This window comes from Micrasema longulum, unplaced genomic scaffold (assembly GCF_059751315.1).
Source record: "Micrasema longulum isolate JH-2025_06_02 unplaced genomic scaffold, ASM5975131v1 h1tg000416l, whole genome shotgun sequence".
Taxonomy (NCBI): domain Eukaryota; kingdom Metazoa; phylum Arthropoda; class Insecta; order Trichoptera; family Brachycentridae; genus Micrasema; species Micrasema longulum.
In genome coordinates this window covers 375,860-395,192 of record NW_028277616.1, presented here as the reverse complement: position 1 = coordinate 395,192, position 19,333 = coordinate 375,860, and the positions used below count along the sequence as shown (strand labels likewise).

Below are 19,333 nucleotides of genomic sequence, written 5' to 3'. Positions count from 1 at the left end.
CAGTCTAAAAGCAATACACAAGATATTTATATACCAGCAATGACTGCCTGCCTATTATAAAAATAAATAATCACCACTTATGCTATAACCTATTGAGAGTTCTGGCCATATCCAGGAAACATCTCCCCTCATCCCCCGCTTCCAGCTGTCTACCTCAAATTGTTGATGCCTGAAAGTACGATGTTCTTCTCCACACAAACCATTCAAACCACACAAAACAGATTATCTTAGTTTAAAAAATTCCAGTTATTTAAATGTGATATTCAAGCAATATCTAAAAATGTTTTTTTTTTTGCAGATTTATGATTATGTATTTTATTTCCCTGAGGATATTTTATAAAATTACAATTTGCAGTGTTCTTTCTTTAGAATAATGTCTAAAGCTATGGTTTCCTAAGTGGTGCTGTTATCCAACAGCCATGACATGCAATGGGCGTAATAAGACGCCATCTTTACAGTGACCAGAGATGTCAACTTAAAGGGAGCCATGTCGTTATCTAGCAACCATGATCACAAAAATTTTTCAACTTACTCGAGATGTACTGGTGAGAAAATTGGCAATCTAGACATATTTAGCATTATTAGTAGACATATTAGGAACACGAGGAGTCATCAGAAGTAAAAAACTATAGTTTAGAGGAGAGATACATGTTTAAAAATCATACTACATGCTAATCATATGTATTTCAAGGTTTAGTGCAAATATTTTCAGAAACAAAAATGTGCATGGGAAAAACGTTCCCAAACTGTTTGTACAGCTATGACAATCGTCCTGCAAATGACGGCACCGCTGTTTAACGTTCTGCTCACAATCAACGCTCTCTGGTTTTTACAGACATTTTAATGAGATCCACCGCTACATGACGGTACCGATCTCTTAGGAAACCATAGACTTAGCTGTTATTTTGATTGAGTGGAATCAATGTTTGGCAGCAGGTATATTATGGTTGGAAACATTCATTAGCATTACAGTGGTTATGAAATTACTTTTGCTTTTCCAGAGGTTCGGAGTCAGAATCATCATCCTCACTGTTCTGGCTGGGTTGTCGGTCCATGGCCCAACTGGCCAGTTCAGCTCTGGTGAGGGAGGCGATTTTCTTATCTTCATCTTGCTTCATCCGCTCTATCTCATCTGCCGATAGGAAGCTGAATACTTTCTCTGGAAATACAAAACAAAGTGAAATCAGTGGAATAATACTTTCCTAAACAAATATTGTTCGTACTACATAAATCGAGAGACGGACAAAGGAAATCATCAAATTATAATTTCATCTGAAACTAATTGCGAAATCTTAATTTGGGGAGCATTAAAATATGATTAAATACACCAGAACTTATTTTTTCACAGGGGATACGTTCCACGCAGTATCATATAGAAAGTGGATATAAACACTCATTTGCATAGTACAAAAGCGATGCAAAGTTTTTGGTTTAACAACAGACGTGCACTTGCAATTCTCGACCTGAACACCTACGGCCCATTGTTTTGCTAACTATAGCTAATGTGTGGTAAAACGATGTATGATAGGTGCACAGATGTCGAGATCCATGAACTATGTAAGGCTGAGACTTGCATTATTGACAGAATCAAGAAAGGGGTGCTGCGTTGGTTTGGACATGTACAGCGAATGGACAGTGAAAGAACGGCTTAAAGGATCTACGATGTGAATGTTGATGGATGAAGAAAACGAGGAAGATCGAGAAAGACATGGCACGATCAAGTCCATCAAATACTTGAAGATGGACATGTCAAGAGTTGGAATAATCGGCGTGCGTGCATGAGAAGATGTATAAATGGAGAGGAAGCGAGGTCTGTATGCAAAAATAAAATGATATGGCGTTCTATCCTCTCTGCCTACCCCTACGGGGAAACGGCTTGATGGTTTGTTGTTGTTGTTGTTGTTATAGCTAACTTCGTGATTGATAATCCTAGAATGGTTCTGTCCGTATAAAATATAACATGACAATAAAATACTTTAAAAAATCATAACAAAGACTATTCACTATCACCCTTCCCTTGGGCATATCTCTGCGTCTAGTACGTAAAAAAGGGAAGTAAGAAATTCCAAAAAGGAATAGAATAAATGTTACTACTATGTATTGTTAAATTAATTAGCAAAACAAAAAATATTTAATTTTTGGACTGTGTTATTTTGAAACCGTGTAAAAAGAAGTTCCGGTGTATTCTAAAATATTCAGTAAAAAAAGATGGTTTATTTAAAGCGTACCTGGTTTAGGAGAGGGTTTGTGACTTTCCTCCATGGCATTTTCGAAGAATTTTTTCTTATCACTTACTGAAGCTTTTACTAAATTTCCACTGTGGGGCGGTGAAACCTATATAAATCCAAAACAATTAGTTTTGCCAGGCAATAACTACAACGGACACAGTAATTTATTAAATAAAATATTCTGAAAATAAATCAGTTTGTAGGAAATATAAAAAAAGAAATGGTAGGAGAAATAAATGAATATTATGTTTGTTAATAAATCAAAGTACCAAAAATATACAACTGAAAAATAAGGAATTTACTAGTCAAATAATAACTACATAAAATACCAAATCGAAAACCGGACATGCAAATTAATGGGAAAGCAAAATATAATACAAAAGAATCAAAACCATAATACTAATCATCATCGTATGTATATAATATAATATTTACTATTTTGTAATGAAACATTATAGTAACTGAAAAAATGGCGAGTGAACATGGCATGGGTATATTTTAAATTATGTTTTCATAAAATTATTTTCAGTTATAAGTGCTAACGCAAAATTGTTTCAGTTAGTATAAAGTTTCAGTCGACGGTGTCATACCTCGCCAAGAAGAAAGGATTTCTTGGTTTGCACCGCACCAGCTTCCCTCCGAATCTCCTTACTCTCGGTAAGCACATTACTAGTCAGAGATGAAGGATTATACGAGGAGCTTAGCATTCGGCTCACTAGGGGCTCATTAGGCTTGAGTGAGGTATTTTGGACAAATGTGGAGTGTTTGAATGGACTCGGTGCTAAGGAACTAAAGTGCACTCGTTTCTCGCTATTGTAAGATGACCGAGGGGAGGTATCTGTAGAACTAGATCTGATGGATGGCTGTAAGGAGCTGTAGCCTCGGTCAGGTACCGGACTGTGGTGGAAATATGATTCGACTTCCATCTGTGATGCTGGCCTTACAGGAGGCAAAGAAGTGCCGACAGAAGTCAAGGGTGCGGAAGTCTCTCTGATAATATACGGATTATAAGTTCCAGATACTGTGGAAAGGGGTCCCGTAACAGGGAATGTGGCAGATTGGGGCATGTTTGGATTTATTCTGTTTGGTTCAGTCGAGTAGAAATACGCATCTGATTGAACATTCATCGGAGAATACACGGAAGTGTAAAGAGACTGAGAATTTTCTCCGCCTAGGTGAGTTTCGCTCGGATGCAAACTACAAGGAACATTGGGAATATGAGATATACTAGGTAATGTTCCCAAATGGACTTGTATGAGCTCGGGACTTTTGACTCGTTCTCTTCCTGTGCTGTCGTATATTTCAGAAAATACGGGGGTAATTGGACGAGAGTAAACGGGAGTTACTGGACGAGCGGCAGTGGGGGTTGCAGGATGAGCAATGACAGGGGTTACTGGACGAGCTACGACAGGAGCTACAGAGTGTGTAACGGGAGTAATTGGTCGAGAGAAAACTGGGGTTACGGGACGAGCAATAATAGGTCCCGGTGCCGAAATTACTTTAGCATTGTTTACAATAACTCCAGATGGAAAAGTGACGGGTGTGGAAGGAGAAAGTATTTCGGACATTTTATTGAATGGGTTACTCGGCTCATCAGAATCCGAATTACTCAATTGAGTAGAGAGTGGCGGAGCTTTGGTTGTAAATACATCATCAACAAGGGGTTGACTTAAAGAAGCTATAGATAAAATGGGTGTTTGGGGTGTGTCACTGTAGAGAGATGTACGTGGTGGTAAAGTTGCGAAGTTAACTGGCGGTGGCATTTCGGAATCAGTACTAGAGGTACTGTCAAAGTCTACAGGAGGTAATGGGGGGCGATCTGTGGGTTTTTTTACTTTTGGTTTGGGTGGTGGTGAAGGACGCAGAGCGCTTTTTATATCTTCAACAGAATACTTCTGCTCTCGGTTCCCAAACAACGGCGGAGGAGGTAGGATGATATCTGAATCATCGATAATTATGTCCGAATGTTCAATGATAAAGGAAGATTTGGCGTCAAGTACACCGGTTGAGGAACTTTGTGGCTTTGCATTTGCGATAGAGATTTTATTAACAGGAGTGAATGCGCATGCTTTGTTAGTATTGTAGGGTGAATCTGTGTCGGGAGAAGGTGTCAAAGCTACTTCATGCAAGGAGGAGTCGTCGTAATCCCGACGCTGGTTTAAGTTTGTCAGTGGGCGTTCATCTATAATGAACTCTTTGATAGGCAGACTGTCGAAACTGACTTTCTTCACAGCCGGTTTCTTGGGAGGAACAGGCCCCGGTAGGACGGTACGTTCAGGGGGGTCCTCCTCATCCACACAAGTCCCGTGGTGGGTGACAGAGTGCGCAAAAGGAAGGGAGCCGGTGTCGAGGGGTGAGGAGGAGGGTTTAGCTTTGGGTAAAGTAGAGGCTGCAGCGGATGTTAGCGGAGGCTGCGAAGCCGAGCCCACAATGGTCGGCTGTTTAGGAAAAAATAATCAAAACCAAAATGAAATAATTCATCATTACAAGAATTTCTGTTGGTCTTTAATTAAAATGTAATTGTTGCGTAATATTTTATTTTGTTAGATAGTTGGAATAGACAACATTTCATCAAAATTAAAGATCAACTGTCAATGAATTAAAATAGCATTTGTTACGTCTGTGTATTAGTGTAGTCTGAAAAGACAGTGTGAAGATGTTAGTAGGTTTACCAATCACCAAGTACGCATGCACCCGATTTATAAATATTAAACTGGAGCAATTCAGTTAGCTCTAGTAAATAAGCTTAAAACTTTGTGAGATGTGCTGCCTAAAATGGTTGCCGCATTGCCAATGTTCTGTCTAGAGGCGTTGAAATATATTGAAAAGCTGAAGGTGAATAGAATGTACCAGAGAATATTAAAATTTGTAAATGGAAATACAGCCAACTAATGTGAACAAGGTACACTCCAAGTCGATTATGAATGTAACTGTAATAATAAATGGTTGTTGCCGAGTAAAGAATCAGTGAAAAATAAATAAATTCAAAACATAATTAAGGGCGGGATTCAGAGATAACATCAATTTATTTTTAAATGATATATTTATTTTTACAGTAACATTTTCAGAAATCCGATTATAATTTAAAATAACTTTAAACACGATCCATTTTATATCGGGTATATTACAAAACGATTAAACACATAATTATCTTCTCATTACATATTACCATATATCCTCGAATAATGAATCCAGGGAACGCATCAAGTAATGGGGATACTGAACCATAATATCTAGGTGAGAAGTGCTCAGAGCACAGATTATATATTTATAGTAAACTTAATTCATCCGCATTATATGCAGAATGCACTTTTTTTAGTAACATTAAACATTGTTTTATCAAGAAACATATTTCTTGCAATAAAATAGTGCAACGGCTGATCGATTGGACCAAAATTGGATACATAAAGCTTTGTCCTGAGCACATTCGCCATATCCAAATTACAGATTTATTTCAGCACGACCAATTTATTTGGCTGTTAGAATTTACCTAAATCATTAACAATTCCTGAGTTAACAATTCATTATGGCAGGAAATAATACTTAGTTTCCTACTAACATTCATTATATTGAGTCATTAAATGAAGGGAAAGATCACTTAAGAAGTTCAGTGGTTCGGGAAATTAGATATAAAAAATGTTTTCTTACGCAGGATAAAAATTAGAGCATTAAATTGTGTGAAAAAAAAAAGATTTTTATAAAAACAAACTACTTTGAACGATGTCGCTAGTTCTTTCGATTCAACCAATCGAGTGTTGTGATAGATTTCTGGTTTCATCATCATTCCCGCACGGCACGGCATTGGTACACCAATCTCAACGTATCTTGATCATTGTTGTTACATGAAGGTAAGATGATTAGTCTTACGCTTCCGATGCCAGTCCAGGGACTACGAAATATTCTAGAGTAAAAACACCTTTTTAAAAAAATATTTCATGTCAACCATGTTGGGAATCGAACCCGAGACCTCTTGCATGGTAGGCAAACGCGCTGACCACTACATCACGAGGTTGATTTCTGGTTTACAGGAAGCCATTTCACCAATCAGCGGAACTCACTGAAGAGAACTTGCGACGTCACATGCGGAGTAACTTCGAAATTACAAATACAAATTTCTTAGTAGGATGAAAAACCACTGAACTTCCGAACTATCGAAAGTAAATAAATAAAATTGAACTAAACACATAAAAAATCGCAAATAGTGCGATTATGTCCACAAATTAAAAATGTAAATTAATTATAAAGCGAGAAATATTCTGGAAGTATAAAAGTGAGTACCAGAACACTCGAGAGCAGGAAACAAATACTGAATGTGAAGGTGTAAACCAACCATTGCCCGCGTCATTAACAGAAACCATTTCATGAGATACAAGAGTGGAACTAGTAGCCAAATGGGACGGACATAAATGCAACAGTTGGTTTGCGTCCACACAGTAAAGTATAATAATAAAATAATTTCTTTATATCTTATTGATAAGATCACATTCAATTTTAATGTATAAATATATATTTTAGTTAATACTAACATTTTATATAATATATATTTTCATGATTACTACACCTTATGTATGTATGTAAAATTTGGTAGAAAAAAATGCAAACTAAATTGTAGAGAGAACGACTGAACTGACATTGGAATGAGAATAGATATATTAAGGTAACATAGCAGACGGATTAGTGCCAGTAAAGGTGATCTCTGCATGTTATCAAACTAAAATTATAATGAACACTTGATCAACATGGGTATTTGCAACTGTTGCAAAAATTAGCATACAACAGTACATTTACAATGTTTAACTGAAACCTAAATATTGGGGGTGACATAGGATGAGTTCTACAATATAGACACATGAATGAAAAACTTCAATAATTTTAATTAGTCTAGTGATATTATTTAAACGTAGATAGGTGGTACACGATATCATGATAGTTACATACGAAATATTATGTTCCCTTCATTTCATTGTAAGAAAATGCCCATGTATGACAATAATATTATTTTTATAAATTTAATTCAGAAAAATATTTAGACCCCTCGCAAAATAAAAAAAAAAACAACTGTACAGGTAAACGTCGTTTTGCACCGGTTCGATTTACAACTACCCCGGTTCGGCCGACAGTAGGCGCCGCGATTCTAATAGCAGACACGCTTTAACACGTTGTTTTATTCTATTACCGTGTACGCAAGCAGCCTATTGCGTGTGTGAAATTGTTTCTGAGTTAGTTTTCGTTTTGTTTTTAAGAAAAATAAAAAGGTAGCATTATGTTTTTTGTTTTCTTACTATTAAAATTAAAAGAATATTAAAATATTTGTAGTTTATGCTATGATTCTGCAAGAAAGGAAGCAACAATCAAAGCAAATGAAATTAGATGCTTTTTTCAAAAAAGTGTGAAAATTAAATTTAATACTGACGAACTGGTGATTTAGTATTTATTTTAAAAAAAAACATTATTTAAATCAAGAGATTATCATTTATTTCGAATAGGAATTAAAACTGTATTTTTTAAATACATTTATAATTTATTTTGAATTTATATAGGATATGAATTGAATAAACTTGTTAGATTGTTCTTAGAATTTCGACACGGAATCTGACCTTATATCTTCCATTCTATTCGTGTTCATTTTACGCCGGTGTCTCTCGAAACAGAACCCCGGTGTAAAACGACATTTACCTGTTCTTTGCTGAAATACGAGTACAATAATTTCATAAATTTTCACAAAAAATATAATATTAGGTATCTATACGAACTAGATTTGATTAATTGATAGATAGATGGATAGTATTGGAGAAGCGTAAAATTATTTGGGGAGTTAAGGATACGCATAATATGTAGATAATTAGTTGTTTTAGGATACAAATGTACAAAACAGATATTTACTTATATGCGTCAATCAAAAGGCTTTAATAATGTCATACTCCTAGTGTATGGTATGTTATAAGCCCTTTACATTCAGTCTTTTAAATATCAATACGGCCGTCAAGACTAGAGAGCCAATATATTCATTTAATTCAAGATACACAATAAATGACCCGTTATTTGTGAATTATTTTAAAGCCTACTAAAAGTTCAACATATTCAGTTTGAATCGAAATAACAAGTAACATTTGTCATCGAGAATCGACACAAATATGTAACAGAACATTCTGAATATTAGAATTCAAGAATTAAGTTGACATGACTGGGTAAATTGTTAAAATGAATTATTTTCAAACAATGACTGAATTTCTAAGCGATCCAATATTAATTATACGCAATATGGAAACATTGACTTAGTATTGAATAAGCTTTATTCACAAATAACAGTACCTAAGTTGCATATCCAAGCGCAACAATACCATTACCCTTAGTAATCACATAGTTTGCTGTTAGAGAGAAGCACTATTCTCGAGAGGACAAATTCAGAATCTCTAAAGAAACATTTTATACTTAGATTGACAAATTGTCAAACTCACAATGTTAGTCGAAATTGGGCTACAATGTGATATTGGTCGTACTACTTATTGAAAAAAACTAGAGATTCAAAAAATGTATCAATATGAATATGAAAATAAATATTAAATCGGGACCATATCTGTGAAATTCAACATGCATTATAAAACGGTTTTAAAAGTTATAAAAGTATAACATAGTTGATATATTCTACCAATATAATATAAACACATATTTTCTGTTTAAATAACAATAAATATTATCATAAATAGTTTTAGAAATTTCACACAGAAGTATACCACGTTTACCACACTGAGCACATTTAGAGATAAAATAGCTTACATGAGTGGCACATGATGTACCCATTATTTAAGTTTAACATCTAATAGTTTAGAAGAATGGTCAACTTATATTTGACATCTCTTTACATACATACATACATACATAATACTATGACACTACATCATCACAGATATACAATAATTCCGAGGGATAATTCATAAAAATATTTTTACACTGATTTAATACATTTCTTGATACTAATTACAACATTGGTTCTGGGCCAATTCAATCATCATCCGTGGGACGAATTCATGGCATTTGTTGGTATAATTTCTATACTGGTTACATTAAATATATGGCCGTGCATAACACGATAGATCTGTAAGAAACTCACATCTAGTAAATGCACAATTCATTCAGATTTCATGATGAAATGCAAGGATATTTTTAAAGACTGAACTCAATCAGAAGATTATAAATTATTAGTCATTAATCCACTATAAATGTAATATTTTACAATTAGACCTCAAAACTACATATTATAGAAAAAGCGTGTGTAACGATAAAGAATACTTTAAGAGAGATTTCACTGAAAATGTATAATTTATTTTGACTTAAAAATTGGGAAATTTCATAGCTGTACATTTGTACAAAAGGATTACAAATATTATAATACCCTTAGAGTAATAACGCGCGACCTGTTTATAGAGATGCCATTTCGCTCTATCGCATATAACAAAAGCGTTGTAATTTTTTTAGCTTAACAACAGACATGTAACGGACGGTTTCGTCATTGTGCTAGCAATTCTCGGCCCGAGTACCTACAGCCCATTGTTTTATTTCAAACTGTAGCTACCTTTGTCATTGATAATCCTAAAATGGTTCCTGTCCAAATGGGCGGCTCTATAAGCGGTAGAACGTTATTACTCTGAGATAATACCTATGGTATGAATTAGATTTTATAAAGCATATTTATTTGTGATTTTACCAAGAGTTGAAATATTCAACATTCATACAGGTACTTTATGCGCTGACTATTATTATATATATTCATGACTAACGAGGCCATTGGAAAATGATAAAATAAATGCAACTGGAAATATAAAAAAGAAAATAAAAATGACATAAGACGGAATAAATAATTTAAATAGAATTTCAACTAGTAGAATGAACAGATAATTATTATTTGAATTTACTTTTACACTAAAAATATATGTAATAACTCAATAATGTGCAATAATTTGCAATCTAATGTAAAGTGTTTTTTTTTTTCAAATTTTACACCATCAATAGTATGGATTTGATCAAATTTTATAAGACTTCTCACATATACAATGTTTCTTTTGATAATGAATCCAACATATTTTAATATACAGGTCGAACTTGGTTATAACGATCACGGAAACAGCGAGCTCTTAGATGTAACGGGAAACATTCATCGACATTTTAGTTTATGGTTTACTCCATACATTTACTCACTTTTATAACGAGCTACTTCTCGGACGTACTGAACAAAAATATTGTCAACAGTTGAGCAAAACATCCCCACTATAGACAAATCCTCTCCAACAAATCTACCCTTCGCATAGGAACCTACAATGTACGCACCTGGAACTCTTAAATCGTTTAAAAACGTAATTTTAAAAATAAGAACCTAAGTAATAAAATCTAAATGGGCGGCTAACTTAGGACCGGTGCCCCTGGGCATCGGGATCGGATGACGTTTACGCCACTATGTAAGTTTCTATGTGCCTAATTCACACATGGTTGAAATTGTATGCTAAAAATCCAAGCTTTGTGAACCCAGTAAGTACCGGCTCGGCACCACATTATAATTTACAACTTTTTTGTAGTTTATGAATGACATCCTTATTTCGGGGGTTTTTACAACGCTTTTCAGTTACTTAAATTGTTCTATGATAAGTGTATTATAAACAATACGAGTGGGTGATGTCAGATCAGTTAAAAACTAACCCTTGAATTATAAACATGTATACTAACAAGAGGAAGTGTCTCTCAATTCGTGAAAAAGTGGCAATTATTTGTGAAATAGAATATGGCGCGAAAAATCTTGAGGTGTGTAAAAAATCTTCTTATCCAAAGTGTAAATATTGTGGAAAAAAAAGAATGTTTATTTATCAGCATTTTTAAATTTAGAAAGTAGTATATTTGTAAGCATTTATTATAATTTTCCATCATAGTTTTATTTTTTTGATTATCTGCATAAACTATACGTATATTTATTTGTTAACTTAGTGACAATATGCAATGTCGATTGGATTTAAAAAAACCTATCTCTGGTATAACGAGTAATGCTTATAACGAGCAAATTCAGTCGGTCCCATCTTCCTCGTAATAACCAAGTTTGACTGTAATTCATTTGCATCATGCGCAGATTGATTGCCCTTGAGTGAGAAAACTGCATGACTTAAGGTTTTCCTTAAACATATTTTTTACATAACTCGATTTAATGAACACAAGAAACATATTACAACAATAATATGTGCGTAAACTCCCTCGTCATAAATAAAATATCAATAAAATTATTATTAAACTAAATCACAATCACCGACGCTTCTATGCTTTCTTAGGCTTTTCTTCTTGATTCATAGCTTCAGATTTGCTCTGGAAATATTTTAGATTAAGAAAAATATCTAGCAAACAAATAATATTTCAAAAAGTAAAATAATTGAAAATACAGTCAAACAAAACTTGGCTAAGTATTATTAAACCTGTTTAATGAGTTCCCTTTTAATACCAGTGAGTATTGCATGTCGCACGTTCGATAAAATAGTCACAACAACTAAAACGAAATGGTGTCTACATTTTCATTATTAAGTTTTTTGTTTTTATATTCGATTTTGTCTCAAAAACGATATTACATTTATCAAAGGAAATCTCAATTTTCATTAAGAAAAAATAATGGCAGCGATCAAAGAAGAGTTGATGCAAGTGTGTCATAAAGCATATAAGTGGTTGAATGTTAAAGATTCTGTATATTTACCCAAAATCGGTTATTTTTTTTAGTTGCGACTCTATTTTATCAAAAGTGCGATACAATGTGGGGAAAATCCCAAGCAATCTCGTAATAAATATCAGTAAGTAGTTGATGCTGAGTTTTGGTGAATCAAGTCAGATGCGAGGTTACAAAATATCACCGATCATGTTCAAATTCTCAGTTACAAAATCTATTCAAGATAATAACTAGATTAAGACCAACGGCTGGCTCCGTGAGATTTCCAGCTGGGGGCAGTAAGGGTTAAAGAAGGCTTTCTTTTATTGATAAAAAAAGGAACACAAAAGAACCTTGTTTATTATCTCCAAATAAGGCTTTACACATAAAGCACATTACATGTGCGCCTTTGTACTGAGCATTTTGAGATATGACTGATCTGACATTTAATAATTACCTCTGTACAAGTTTTAAAAGTGATTAAAACATGTATTAGAATGATTAATATAATATGAAACCATTGACCACATATAAATGTTAATCACATAACATATTGAAAGCATGCTATGACAAATTGAAAAAGTTATAGCAATAATGTTGGCAGCCATAAACATGATTTTTTAAAATTATTTTGTAACAAATCTTGAAATTTACCAAATTTTAATATTTTTGTTTAATTATAATGATCATAAAAACATGATGAAAGAACAATTATTTATGCAAGTTTGACTGTATTTAACCTCTCAGAACCCAAAAGATCTACATAATCCTTCATATTTATAAGAAATAAAGGTTTCAAATCTTTAATTTTCAAAAACAGAATGTGTCTAAAAAAGCTTATATGAAACTTATTTGTTTTAGTTTTTTATTTAATTTATAGGGTGCAAAGAGGTTAGAAAATGATACATTTATAACATTGATTTAGCTAAAAACCTAGGTTTACTAAAGATTATATTTGAATTACATAATACCTTTCTCCTAAATTATCGCAATTAGAAATAGTCTGACAGAAGTATGTAGACAGAAGTAAATAATGAGAGGCGCTGAAAACCATAGGAGCTTAAGCGACATTTGACATCAATTTAATCTAAGTATATATGTAAAAAATCCTAAATTTTAAGCCACACTAACTCAAGCGCCAATATTCAGACCGGAAACTACAATAAACAAAAAGGTCTGTTGGGCTAAATTTAGGTTTCACAAAAAAAATTGCCAGAGAAACATAACAACCAATTTTTTATGAGCTGTCAGCTAAAATTCTTTAAGCTATAGTTGTGTTATTCATTAATTAAAATAAAATGTGATGTTTGTTTATGAATTTCATAATAAAAATTTAAATGGCAAATAATACAAAATTAAGGCCTATCCCATGAAAAATGGAAACCTCTGAGTTTTTAAAAGTATGGAAAAAAAAACTGCCTTGTGTAGAGCTACAGTCGTTTTTTCTATGATTTTAATAAATTGTGTTTTTTTGTAGATACTACAGTAGGCCTGAATGAAGAAGTTCAGTGGTTTTTTAATACTCAGTTTAGGCCAAAAAAATATTTTTTTAAATGTATTTTCTTAGGTTAATTTTACTACTCCGTCTGTGCATCACTAGTTTTCTTCGGTGAGTTGTCCTGATTGGTGGGTTGGCTTCCCGGAAACCAGAAATCTATCACAACACTCATTGGTAGATTTAGAAGACCTCGTGACGTTATTTTAAGTAGTCCATTTTTATTAATTTATTCAGACATTTTAGAGAAACTTGCCTGTAAATTTGAATGCTTTATTTTTAACCGCGTGTAAGAAAAAAATATATATTCAATTTCCCGTAGATCTGAACTTCCTCATAGAATACAATAACAATTGACAAACCTCACTGAAAGCCTATCAGTTGTTAATCTTACTTAATAGATCTATTAGCTTCTATGTAATTCAAACACGGATATTATTTTCCTCCTAATCAATCAAACGTTGATATAACATATAGGATTTCGAAGATTTTGTTGCTAACCCTTAGTAAACCTAGATACACTTAACAAAATGACACTGGAATATTTCGTATCACTTGACAACATCCATGCAGCATATGACTATCGTTCAGCGAGGCTAACAGCTCTATTTTGTACATGACTTCAATATAGAAAATGTTATTTCAGTATTACTTTATGTACAAAATAGATCTGAATATTGGCACCATACATTCACATATAGTTTTTCCTAAGTTCCATGCGTTGCTATTCGTATCCTTCGTTCACTATGTCAAACAGTAATATTGACAAAACACTAATGAGGAACACATTTTTAACAAAGAGGATTTTACAGAAATAATCATAAAACTATTTATAGACAAATTCACTAGGTTAATTCAATGAGACGACACAGTAATTGCAAAGAGAATACTATGGATTTTGAAGAGTATGTGAAAAGATTTATGGAGGAATGTAAAATGGGTAAGATCGTGAGAAATTCAAATATAATAATTACATACTTGATCAGATAAAAATATGGCTAATGATGGAACTTGGGATTTACAAACGGCAGATTTAACATTCAATTAAGCTTAACGGGAAGTTATGCTTTAACTTCTTGAACTTTAATAGCGGACTAAGAATGACATGTTGAATACATCGACGTGACATAGTTTTGACGTGAAGTTATATAAATAAAAAAATACATTATTAAGTAGTAGAAATATTCATTTACACTGGCCCGACTTAAAATTCTTAAAAACAATCATACATATGTATCTAAAGAAAGGCAGGAGTGGATTAATCATTTGATAATCAATAATACATATCTTCGATGGGCGGACATAAAAGTATACTTAACTGTATTTTTGTTCAATTTGTGATTTATACGGGAAAATGTTCCTTGTACATGCCTGCATTAATGGTATTAACAGTACACTTCTATGACTACTCAAAACATAAATAAACAACTTTGTTCTTATTAACTTTGGTTTTAATAAAATAAGTATGCACATTTGTGTCATATTTTCAGTGGCACAAATAGTGCAAGATGGTCTCAGTAATATAAGTAGACTCATTTCTATCATTCGTTGAGTGGTACAAATAGTATAAGTTAGTTCTAGTAGTATAAGTAGACTCATTTCTGTCCCATCTTTAATGGATCTAGTGGTATATCTGGAATATTTATGTTATTTGTACAAATTACTTGAATCTTGTTACACAAATGAAATTTTCTGTAAATAATAACCCATTTTGCAAAATATGAGTTCTGAAGCTAAATAATTGGGTTCATAATAACGTTTTTTTGCTCTCCTGAAAAGTTGCACTTTTGCCGTTATACTTTTATGTCCGCCCATCAAAGACATATAATAGTATGTAAAAGGGGACAAACGACCAGTCTAATTTTAAATCATACGCTCAATTTTAACAAGTAAAATGATGTGATGTCAACTTAATGTAATAAATAATAAATTGAAATTAATTCACAGCACTGACAGACAGACTACAGACTAGATGGTATTTTGAAAAGCGAACATGAAGAGCAAAACATTTCGAAGTTGAAAAAAGAGCTGCAAAAAATAGGCATATTTAAAACTTATAACTAACAATAATTGGGAGATGCATACTTGATGATTATCATGCGAAGCGAGTTTCAGTTGTGTTTAGTGTCATGCTACATGCAGTGTGTGGTCAAGTCATAATACTCTCACAATAACAATCAATAATAGGCACACTCAACAATCTTTCCATTTAGGGTCTAACTTTACATTGTAGTTTTGTAAACAGTAATTACTTCAAATTTTTAAAACTATTTTACAACTAAATCGGAAATTCAATATCAATTTCAGTACTTTTAACATCAAAGTGACAGACAAACTAGACTCCTTTCCAAAAACCACGTAAATTATTTGTTAGTCCTACGTAATCTAATATTACTTGTGTATTTCCATTGAAACTGAAGTATTTTTCAAAGGAAAAACATACGGAATGTAATAGCAGCCACCGGAAGAAAAGCTAACGAATTGAATTTTTGTAGAAATAATTAAATCAGATGAATCTCTTCACAACAGTAAAGGTTTCAGCTCTTTAACTTCACTACAATCAACAGATGGAAGAATTGAAGAAATGCGGATTTTCAAGCATAGGCAAACTGGTGAATCAACAATATTTTGAGCCTGTCCAATTTTTTGTAGACAAGGACTGGATTCAACTCCCTGGGTTAATATTAACACATTACAACAGAGATGAAGCACATTTTAGAGAAGATAATATAGAAGTCTAGGCATCTACAGGGCTTATGACCTGTCATTGGCTGTTCATATTTATATATCTGTATTCCTTCAATTCTTTCATCTGTTGATTTTTGTGAAGTTAAAGATCTGAAACCTTTATTTATGCGGATGAGATTCATCTAATTGAATTATTTCACCTACATACTAGGCAACGCCTGAAAATCTTATCTTTTCAATTTATATACTTCTTCATGGACCAGGCGGATTTATCAACAATATTTTGAAAAAGTATAGAAATTGAAAAAATAAGATTTTCAGGCGTTGCCTAGTATGTAGGTGAAATAATTCAATCAGATGAATCTCACCCGTTCAAATAAAGATTTCAGCTCTTTAACTTCACAAACATCAACAAATTAATGAATTTAAGAAATATAGATATTTAAATATGGGCGAAATGGTGAATGTTACACAGTGTGTAAAGTGGCCACTTAAAAAATAGTATAAATAAAATAATGTAAAATAAACCTGTCGTAAAAAAAATGTGTCCCACCGAAAAGTCTTTAGACTTGGTGGATAACGAATTGTTATATGCATTTTAAATGATTAAATATGTAAATGCTACTCAGCAGCACTGAAACTGAAACCAGCCAATGACAGGTCATAAGCCCTGTAAATTCCTAGACCTACACATTCCGTTCTCTAAAATGTTCTCCATCCTTGTTGTAATTTGTTAATGTTAACAAGGAAGTTTATAATATCACCTTGCATACAAATGAATTATATATGTACATTCACTGTAAAGGTTCTTCAGTGTCAATGGAAGACATCATTCAACTGCATATGGTAAAATGTCAACATTGATAGAAATATAACAGTAAAATAAGTAGTAGGCCTCATACCTGAAATATATTTTTTAAATAAACAAGATGCACGAGGACCGGGTTCTATTTTCTGACAAAGGCGAGAACTATTTATTATTAAAACACCCCTTTGAATAAAACATTTTATAGTGCACAAAGATACACACTGTAAGTGGTGCTTCAATACCGTGCCCTATGAAATATTATGTGTGGGTAAGGGAATGATTATACTGATAATTGTGTTGAACTAAGTTTTATGACACTAATGTTTCAATTAACAAATAAAGTGACATATTTTTTACGTTTAATGATCTGCTTTTTTAGTTTATTTTATCATGCCATAATGTTTAAGATATTATCGTGTGCAATTCACGCTTTCATCATGTACTATGTACGTTTTAGTAACATGTACCATTCACGTTCAAATCACATAGTATTCATACTTTAATTAATACTTTTATTTGCTTTTTATATATCTTGATATTTTTATGTTTTATTTTGCATATTATTACTCTCATTTCTTACTACAGTATAAAGTGAGTTTCTAAAAACCATATCTCAATTATCATTTTAATTTTTTTTTTTTTTTTTCCTTTTGATTTCAATGATACTATTATTTTGTATAATTTATTATGTATGAATCTAAATCTGTATAATTTGTATTTTAATATTTATATCTGTTTTTTTTTTTAACAATCTCTTCCTTGGAATTTTATTATTTATTATCTACAACAACAAAAACTACAAACCATCACTCCTTTTCTCCGTAAGGGTAGGCAGAGAGGATAGAACGCCACAACACTCTATCTTTGCATACAGATCTCGCTTCCTCTACATTCATACATCTTCTTTTTTTTGGATTTGGTCATGCCATGTCTTTCTTGGTCTTCCTCTATTTCTGCATCCATCAACATTCGCATTGTAAATATTCTTAGCCGTTCTTTTGGTGTCTATTCATTCTACATGTCCAAACCAGCGCAGAGCTCCTTTCTTGATTTTGTCGATAATGCTTGTCTCAGCCTTACATAATGTACGGATCTCAACATTTGTGCATCTATCATACATAGTTTTACCACACATTCGCCTGAAAGATCGCATTTCGACAGCATTTAACTTACTTTAATCCCTGTTTTTCCAAGTCCATACTTCGCTCCCATTAATAATTTATTATTATTTATACTTTGTTTTTTTGGATTGTTATTCTTTTGCATCACATGTCATTATAATTTAATTAAATTCATTTTACTATTTAGTTTTTATTGTTAATTATTATGGCTAGACATGGGCACAGCCTAAAAAGCCTTAATAAGTTCATTAATATTTGAATGAGTGTAATTTTGAATGAATAAATAAATCATGAACGATTTACGCTTTAAACATGTAGAATTCACGCTTTAATCAAATCACATGTACTATTTATGCATTTTATTTATTTTTATAATGTGCTACATCTGATTTTATCATATAATACTATTCATGATATTACCATGTATTATTTATAATTTTATCTTGTATTATTCACACCTTTACCACATTATTTAGGATTTGAAACCAGTTTTGAAGAATGTGAATTCTACCATATGCAGTTGAAAGAATATGGGAATATATAGCTATGGCGGTAGACAGGTCAGTGGTGTCTGAAGTAGAAGGCTGGGCGTCGACTTACCGGCTGCTGGGGGGCAGTGTTGGGCAGGAGAGTGTGCTTGCTCATCACTACGGTGGTGGTCTTCTGTTGGGGCTCGGGGGACTTGGGAGGAACGTCCATGGCGATGCTCTCCGCAGCCCTCACAATGTCCAACACCTGGTGGACGGAAAAAAAAACAAAATCAATACAGAAAATCAAATGCAAACGGCAATATCGGTTATGTGAACATTTTTTCTTAAATTTATGAAGATTATATGATTTAGTATCAAAAAAATATACCAACAATATTTTGAGTTTGTCCAAATTTTTGTAGACAAAGACTGGATTCAACTCCCTGGGGAGCTGTTAATATTAACAGATTACAACAGAGATGATGAACATTTTAAAGAAGGTAATATAGAAGTCTAGGCATCTACAGGGCTTATGACCTGTCATTGGCTGGTTTAAGTGGCCACTTTACACACTGTGTAACATTCATCATTCTGCCCATATTTGAACATCTGTTTTAAAAATGTTTTTTGTGATAGCAGCGCTGAAATCTGTTACGAAGAATGATAAAATTGTGTGTGATTATGTCAGAGAATTGAATAAACACATTTGGGGACACTTTCATCCCATAGGATCCACTCATATTAACACATATGATAACTTTATTATTTCTTGGAATATTTCACTTCCGATTGGAACGTAGTTGATGGTTCGAAGTCAATCTTATTTAACTAACGTACTGGGATATTTTTTCAA

The 19,333-nt window shown here is 32.9% G+C and overlaps 1 protein-coding gene across 36 annotated transcripts in view; it reads right to left on the bottom strand.

Moving 5' to 3' along the window:
• The window catches only part of scrib (scribble planar cell polarity protein), a 366,730-nt gene that overhangs the window by 13,762 nt on the left and 333,635 nt on the right, over nucleotides 1–19,333 (bottom strand). For 20 of the 36 annotated variants that reach the window (XM_088226222.1, XM_088226224.1, XM_088226226.1 and 17 more), the window contains 3 exons: nucleotides 18,611–18,745; nucleotides 2,229–2,334; nucleotides 988–1,159 (listed from right to left, as the gene is read on the bottom strand). In XM_088226222.1, coding sequence (XP_088082348.1) covers nucleotides 988–1,159; nucleotides 2,229–2,334; nucleotides 18,611–18,745 — 413 coding nt within the window. Of the gene's footprint in view, nucleotides 1–987; nucleotides 1,160–2,228; nucleotides 2,335–2,818; nucleotides 4,667–11,146; nucleotides 11,571–18,610; nucleotides 18,746–19,333 lie in introns of those variants that run through there. The other 16 variants (XR_015822293.1, XM_088226214.1, XM_088226216.1 and 13 more) reach the window with 2 other exon arrangements.